At 46.2% G+C, this 8651-nt stretch overlaps 1 protein-coding gene across 2 annotated transcripts in view; it reads right to left on the reverse strand.

Moving 5' to 3' along the window:
• Positions 1-7092, reverse strand: part of RAB3B (RAB3B, member RAS oncogene family) — a 47869-nt gene extending 40777 nt beyond the window's left edge. For both annotated transcript variants that reach the window (XM_004679007.2, XM_012722745.1), the window contains exons 1-2: positions 6931-7092; positions 609-836 (exon numbers count right to left, since the gene is read on the reverse strand). In XM_004679007.2, the coding sequence (XP_004679064.1) occupies positions 609-836 (228 nt within the window). In that variant the 5' untranslated portion in view covers positions 6931-7092. The remainder of the gene's footprint in view (positions 1-608; positions 837-6930) is intronic.
• Between the last annotated feature and the right edge of the window lie 1559 nt (positions 7093-8651).

Genomic DNA, 8651 nt, shown 5'->3' on the forward strand with positions numbered 1-8651 from the left:
CCCCTTGGAAGGTCACCTCCCAGTCCTACATAAGCCTTCAGCAGCCTCAGGAAAGGCTACAGTCCAGAAACCATTCCTGATGGTTTAATCCTTACAAACTGTGTGATAATGAATTATTATTGTTGTTTCAACCCAAGATATTTGTTACGTGTCTATAGATTATAGATATAGTTGCTAACATTTATTGTACATTTACCATGTTCTGGGAACTATGCTAGGCATCCAACACACCTATGATATAGATGCTATTATAGCTGCCAGAGGAAAGGGTAAAAAAGGTTTAGTAATTTAGTGACGATTCCATGACTCATTAAGTTTCAGAACTAGAATTTGACCCAGGTCTCTACCTCCAAAACCCAGATTCTTGATCACTCATTTGTATAGGCAAAGATAACGCCTCTTGTATAGGCAAGCAGCAGAAGCAACCAAGGCCCCAGAGGAACTCAAACATAAATCCAGCAAGGGACAGCCCAGGGGCCTGACCTGAAACAGCATTGATAGCTGATGCCATAAGACCCACAAGATACAACCCAGCCTGGGCTTCCAGCCTTTTTATCAGCAGACTGTTACCTCACAGGACAGTCCTTCCCAAGATGCCCAGGACTCACCCATATCTGCAGCTTCACTCGCTTTTCATGACGATAAACTGTCTTCACCTTGAAGTCGATGCCCACGGTGCTGACAAAGGCTGGGGTAAAGGTGTCATCCGCATAGCGGAAGAGAAAGGAGGTCTTGCCAACACTGCTATTGCCAATGATGAGCAGTTTGAACATGTAGTCAAAATTCTGGTCAGAGGCATCTTTGACTCCAGCTTTACCATCAGTCACTGAAGCCATCTGCAGAAGAGACACACACTTTCAGTGTCACCCTGAGTCACCAATCTGTTAATGGTCAGTCTGCTGTACACATACCCACCCTCCATCCCAGCATCACTGAGGAAATTCACACAACTCAGAGTTACCCCATCTCTGCACCTAAGCCAAATGTTGTCTCAGAATTGGGGTGGAACTCAGTTCCTCCCATTCACTCCTTAGTAAATATTTACTGAGGACTTTACTTGGGTCAAGCCCTGTGCTGAGAATGAGGAATACAAATAAGAATCAGACATGATGTCCAAAGTCTGAGTGGCCACAGATAAGAGTTTGAAAAAGCACATGAACCCAAAGGAACAAAGCAGCATTTAAATGATAAATCAAAAGGAAACTTTGGCTGAGAAAGCCCCCATGATACAGCTAACTAAATCTGGAGGCAATGGTGGTCTAGGAGAGTGTCCTGTCGGAGGAAGTTCCTGAACTGACTTTTAAGGGGAAAAAAAAGCCAAAGCAGCAAATGCATGAACATTCCCGGAAAGATCCAGTTTAGACTCCTAGCTCCAAAAAAATCAAGCCCAAACTGTTCAGTTTGACTAGGAACCAACTAATCAAAGAATAAATACTCTATATTATCTTCTCTGAAGCCTTTTTCCATTATCCTGAACAAGTGAGAGAGTATATTCTTTGGGGACTATTATAAGACTAAAATGGGAAAACAACTATTAAGACCTAAGTAAAATGGTGTCTCCCACTCATGTGTGAAGACATCATTATTCTGAATCCTTCAATGCCTAGACCTATTATTTGTTTATTCACTTATTCATTCATTTTGCAAGTATTCATTATTCCAGGCTTTCCCTGGAACCCAACCCTTTCAGACCTGCCACCATGCTCTCCTACCCTAGAACACACCACAGTCCAGCAATTGGTCCCATCATCTTATCCATGCCTTTCCCTGACATGGTGCCAGACACAGGTTGCCTTGCTTCTTCACTTGCATTCCCTGTGTTCAGCACTCAGCACTCAGATAGGTGAGAAGTCAGAGGGAAGGAGAACTACCCTAAGTTGAAAATGTAGTTTTCTTTTAGAATGTCTGCTTTTTTTTTCCTCCAAAGGAAACAAAAGGGAGTAAAACAGGTAGATTTAGCATCATGAAATTATCAGGGGAGGGCCCTCCCAGGTAATGCAACAGGTTAAAGCACAGTACTATGAAGCTAGTTGCAGCACCTTCAGCATGTGTTTGATCCCTGGACAGGGAGGTGACCCACATGGCATGGCAGACTTCTCCTGACCCACTCCCACTCCTCCCCTCAACAGTGTATTTCAGTTCATCTGCCTGTTCTGTTCCCCACTCTGTCTCTGGTGAATCATCCCACTACCCCTGCACCTCTGGCCTGTATCCCAGTTCTGTATGCATAAATCTTTTTTTTAAAGATTTTACCATTTTACTTACTTAAAAAAAAAAAGATTTATTTATGCATACAGAACTGGGATAAAGGTCAGATGTGTGGTGGGTGAGAGGACTCACCAGAGACAGAGTGGGGAGCAAAATAGGCAAGTTGACAAAGTATACTGCTGAGGGTAGCAGGGGGCAGGTCAGGAGAGGTCTGCGCACCATGTGGGTCAGCTCCCTGGCGGGGATCGAACTGGTGCTGCAGTGGCTCATAAATAAATCTTTAAAAAAAAAAAAAAAGGGAGACTGAAATTAAGAGGATTTGCACAAGTCTCACAGCTAACAGCTGAGACTAGACCCAGTATAGTATTGTGTTATGGGAAAGTTTACAATCCTTGTTCTACAACTCATCTGAATTCTAGGGCAAACCATATCCCTTCTCTAAGGCATAGCATCTTTCTCTTAAATAGAGAAGATACCACCTACTTCACAGAGCTTTGGTACTAAGAGAATTTTAACAGTTACCATCCATATGTAAGTCAATCTGGCGTGGTTTCTTTAAAAAAAAAAAGATTTATTTATGCATACAGATCTGGGTTATAGGCGCAGTGAGAGGGTACACCAGGGACAGAACAGGGGCCAAACAGACAGAGTGAGGAAGTACACTGCTGAGGGGAGCAGCGGGCGGGTCAGGAGAGGTTTGCCACACCATGTAGATCGCCTCTAGGGTCTGGGTTCGAACTCTCACTGAAGGGCTGCAGCTCATTGCAGTACTTCACTTTAATCCATTGCACCACCAGGGAGGGCCTGGCATGGTTTCTTGGCCCATGGAGGTACTCAATATATATTATTTCACTGGCCCCTTAATTCACTTTTGCAGTCAAATCCTGTTCAGTTGCCCTCCCCTTGATCTGGATTCCATTATTTAAGATCATTTTTCAGTGAACTGTCTGCCTCCCCTTTGGAATTCAGCTGAGTTTTATCCATCCTTACACTCTATCAACACTGGACCTACAGTAAATACTTAGAGCAAATGACTCCTTCCAATAAACATTTATTGAATATTTGCCGTGTGTCAGACAATCAGTGTAAATGTCATATCATTGGTCTTCATGTTTCTGCTGGCTTTATACTTTGGAGTGGCAGCTTTACCGTAACAAAAAAATTGCTCCCCCTCCCCCCATTTCTTAGTAATTCAGTGACATGGGAAGTCATTTAAACTCTGAGCCTCAGTGTCCTCACCTATGATATGGTAATATTACCTATCTCCAAGGCTACTGTGAATTCTAAATAGGAGAATGCACATAAGCATGCTTCATACATACACTGTGTTTAGAAAAATTCATTCTCCTAGAATCAGCAAAAAGAGTGTTTTGTTTTTATTAGCTATGTCTGCTGCAATTGCGAGAGTGGGGAGTGAGACAAAAATGAAAAATAGTTTCAGTGCCTGGTCTGATCTACTCCCCTTCATTTTGCAGTTTAAAAAATATGCAGAGGCTCCACAAAGAGAAATGAATTGTTCAAGGTCACACAGTATATCAACTGAGACAGGACTAGAACATCTGCTAGCTAGTGACTCCCAGATTGAACTAGGGTTAGGAAAAATAAAAAGCACAACAATTTTAGAATGGGTAAGAGAGCATGCTGAGCATCTCTTTCCTAGCTCCTGCCACACAGTGCAGTCAACATCTGTTTAAGTGTAACTGCACAGCTTCCCCAGTCAATGGTGTGAGTAGGGAGAGCTGAGACCACCAAGGTTCAGTTGAAGGCATGCTCATGCGAAAGCCCCCAAGGAGATCTTTTCAGGAGGGGGCAGCAGCTACACAGACATTTGAAGCACTGGCAAGCATCTCAGGGGGTAGCCCCCTGAGGCAGATCTGAGCAGACAGTGGCGTGTACAGACAGGCATTTGCAAGATAAGCGTCAGTCAGCTCTTCCCTCTCTTTTGTGACAGTCACATAAATGATAGAGCCTGGTAGCTCACTGTCTCCGTGACTAGCAATACAGATGAAGGCCCAGGAATCATATGGGAATCTTTTCTGGTCCCAGAATGGGAGAATGAAGGAAACAGCTCCTCTAAGGGTTGGTGTGAAAAACAAATAACCCTTTCAGTCTGATAAATACCTAAGGAAATCCAGGAAAGAAGGAAGAAAGCCCTGAAATCAAGCCAGGGGAGATCAACTCAGTAAATGCAGTAAGGGAAGAAGTAAATGGACGAAACTTCTCTCTTGATGGGAAAAGCACAAGACTGAATCAGAGCGACAGGGGTTAAGCCCTGGTTCTTCCAGCAATTGCATAGCTTAGGCAAATCACACCTTGGGCCTCAGTTTCCTCATCTATGAAATAACTCCTGGAAAACTGTGTTAAGAATTTAAATCAATACATGGGAGAATGTTTTATAACCCATTTAAAATACACTTATCTGTACACTTAATGTTTTCTCCTACCAACTGACCCTGGAAGATAAATAATGTTGGTAAATAATCTAGATAGTATATAACATTTAGCAGGTACTCAATAAATATAACAACATCTTACTGGGAAACATTTACTGGTAAGAATAGGAGGGATTCAAATAATTGTGGAACTCACCCTACGCAGTCGCCTTACTAAAGCCACAATCTACTACTCAACCTTTCTTTAGACAGTTCCCTCTGCCAACCCATCACCACCAGTTCAGCTCAGCTCAGCCCAGCCCAGCCCAACCCAATCCAGCTACGCCCAACTCTTAACTGTTTCCCCCACATCTCCTAGAGACAAAAGAAAATATCATAATAGCTGCCATTTATTGGGCACCTACTAAACGCCAGATGTTCTACTAGATGCTGCCACTGCATACTATCATGCACAAAATGTAGGCACCACCTGCATAATTACATCAGTGGCCTCTGTCTTGTGGGCAGTGCTTTCCAGGTTACAAAGCTCTTTTCGCCCACATTATATTTGCTTCTCACAACAATTATTGGGGCTAGATGAGAAAAGTGAGGCAGAAGCAGCTCCACAGCTCAGTCATTCAGCATTCACCAAGCACCTGTGATGCACTCTGGGGAGATGGAAAGAACCATAAGGTTAGAGAGAAAGCTATTGAAACAAATTCTATAGATTATTGATGCCTCTCTTTAAAAAAAAAAAACAGGAGATTTATATCTTGAACAGAAGATCATTTCAACTTTTCCTTGTATTGCTTCCTCTGATCATAAATATACACACCTTCACTGCTAGCTAAATCCTTCATGAGCAGGAAGTGTTCCCAGACCCACCCTCTGGGAAAACATCTTTTCTCTAGCTAATATAGCACCAACAATCCCACTACAATAAACAGGTCTTCTCATGGACTTCCATTGTCTTCCACCCTTTATAGGCATAAAACAGGTGGGTATCCACCTGTGCATACATCCAATCCACTCTTTTTATGCCCCTCCACCCTTTGCCATCTGGATTCTGAGAATGTGGGAAAGAGAACCCTGTCTCTCACACTCCCCTCCACAACTCTATCAGCTTGCAGACTGCCACCCTGCCTTCCCTAAAATCCCTTCTCATACTTAGATGCCAGAACAGAGATGACCTAAGGATGAATTTTTCTGTCCACCATTCTCTTCCTGTCTGTGATTCCAGGTGGCAGTGTAACAGGGCCCAGTGCCTGTGCCCCCTCCTCCACCTTCTGAGATGTTAAGATACAGCTGGTGCTGAAAGCCCAAGGACTCTACTCTGGGCCCCCATATCTTTCCACTCTTAACCACAGCCCCCACCCAGCCTCTCCCTCAGCCAGATATATCTACCACCCTAAAATCTCTTAAGTTCCCTAACAATTACTTCACCTCTAGCCACTGATGTCTGCTCCTTTCCAGAACCTCTCCATTGCCCCCAACCCCATCTTTAGCCAGAGCACAGACTCCCACTGTCCATAATCCCACAGCCATTGCTTTCTCCCTCTGCCAGACCCCCACCCCTGCCTCTGCAGTCTGGGTAGACACAGTCAGGGTTGCCTCCCACCTTCTCATTCTCCCAAGGTTTCCACTTACAAACCCCACCCATTCCCCCCCACTCAAGGTTAATCCCCTTGCCCATTCCCAGCTCAACACCCTTTTGGCTCCTAGCTCTCCATACACTGGTCTCTTCACCCCTATACCTCATCAGCACCTCCTCCTGCCCAGTGTCCCTTCACCTCATCAACTCACTCAGTTCAAAATGACCCACACCCCCCAACCTAGTGCCTGTTAATAGCCTTTCACTTCCACTCCTCCCCTGGCCCTCGCTCCCGTCAATCCTCTCCCCTTCACAGTCCCTGGGCTGCCGGGGTACACTCTTCCCTCACCACTCCTTCCAGACCTTTACAATTCCCCGGCTCTTAACGACCCCCACTCGGGATTTCCGCACACCCCCTACCCCACCCCAACCCCTGCTGCCACGATCCCTCACTGCCCTCCAGTATAACCACTCCTCTTTTCTCCAGCCCGGGAGCCCTCTTTCTTGTCCCTTGCTCTAGCTACTCCAGCCCTAAGAGCTTCTCCTGAGGCCTTCACAGTCCGAGAAGACGCCCCTCAGCCCCCCTTCCCGGGCTAAGCGCCCCTTCACTGCCTCCTCGGCGGCGGCCTCCCTCTTCTACTCGGCTTTCACTCCGTTGCCTCGTGCTCCTTCTCAGCCCTCGCTCACCGTCCTTGGCGCCCCGCGCCGAGGATCAGTTCCTGTCCTTAGCCCACGGTGGGCAGGGGCCGCGCCCCTTACCTGGGACTCCGGTGCGGGACCAGCGATTTGCTCCTTGTCAAGAACAGCGAGATCGCGGGACCTGGCGGCGCGCGGCAGAAGGCGCAACCAGGTTCTGGGTACTGGGCGGTGCGGTGTGGCGCGGATCAGGACTGATGCCCACAGCAGCGACTTAAGGCTGAGGCTCCAGCTACAGCTCTGCTCCGCTAGACTAAGCCTCGTCCTGGCCACACCCACGTCCCGCCCAGAGGCGGAGTCCATGCTCGTCCCGCCCCCTGCCCCCCCCTCCCGGGTTTTGGGACAGGTGTAGGGAATCTGGGGTATCTTGAGGAACACAAGCTGCCCAATTTCTGGGTGACTACTATGATTCATCTTAATTCTCACACCTCGTTCCATAGGCTGAATTTACTAGGGTTACCAGGGGACTTTGATGATAATGTAAGGTAATGATGAGTGTATTTTGCAACTTCTAAAGTACTTGCCTGTTCACTGTATGGCTTCATCTTTACAAAAGCTCGCAGAGAGGCAGCATCTGAACGACTGACCAGAAGAAACTAAGAAACCTGGGCATTATCCATGCATCTGTTCACACCCTAAATCCTATCAACCTGATAATAACAGCTCTTTAACTGACCTATAGCCTTGCCCTTGCCTCTACATCTCCACAGCTGTGGTCCTCACCTCCGTCAGGCCTCATCACTTCTTTTCTTTTCTTTTTTTAATAAAAGATTTATTTATGCATACAAGAACTAGGGTACAGGCCAGAGGTGCAGGGGCAATGAAAGGATTCACCAAAGACAGAGTGGGGAGCAAAGCAGGTGGATCTACTGAAATACACCGCTGAGGGGAGCAATGGGCAGGACAGGAGAGGGTCTGCCTTGCCATGTGGGTCACCTCAAGCTGCAGCTGCAGTTGTAGTGGCTGCAGAGAGCTTCATAGTGCTGAGTCTTAACCTGTTGGTCCACAAGAAGGGCTCTCCACTCTCCCTTCCCCTCATCACTTCTTACCTGGACTAAATAACAACCTTCTAATGGGCCTCCCTGCCTACACTCTCCTTATCATTTTCTACACCAGCAGCCTGAGTGATTGCTCTAAATGTCATCATATTACCATCAACCTTTTTAATACAAAACCAAAAACCCTTCCATGACCCCACATTACCTGCATTAGTTTGGAGTAAGAAAAGGTTCTTCCTTGGTAATTAGGAACTTAGAGCTCTGCCAGGGGAGGCAGGTACAGGAGGTAATTAATACCCAACCTCCCACCCTCACCTAGACTTCACTTCAAGTCCCCTGAGATCACAGGAGCCAGCTGTCAGCTTTGGTTTAGAATCACTGCCCTTTCCTCAACTCTGCCTCCCCACCCCAAATCTTAGAGATCTCAGTCAGATACCATTTCCCCCACAATTCTGTGATGAGCCTTCATGCAGTTTTTCTCTCCAACCTGGAAAACTACCCAACTCACAGCCCCTCCGGGTGTCCGATTTCTTTCTCTCTCATCCTTTTACTGCTCTAGCTCCTCCTTTTCACTCTCCTTCCCTCTATCAACCTCTCTGGAAACTCTTTCCTCTATGCCTTCTAGAACTCTGTTCCTTTGTTAAATTCTCCTACACCATCTGTTTCTCCAAAGAATAATCAAGTTACTTCTTTGACTTAATTAAAATTTGACCTCCTCCAGGGCTCTTCTTACAGGTTTCTCACTTTCCCATTCCCAACTCATCATCAAGTCAAAAATTCAGGTTA

Source organism: Condylura cristata, unplaced genomic scaffold (assembly GCF_000260355.1).
Source record: "Condylura cristata isolate star-nosed mole 26May11 unplaced genomic scaffold, ConCri1.0 scaffold00008, whole genome shotgun sequence".
Classification (NCBI taxonomy): domain Eukaryota; kingdom Metazoa; phylum Chordata; class Mammalia; order Eulipotyphla; family Talpidae; genus Condylura; species Condylura cristata.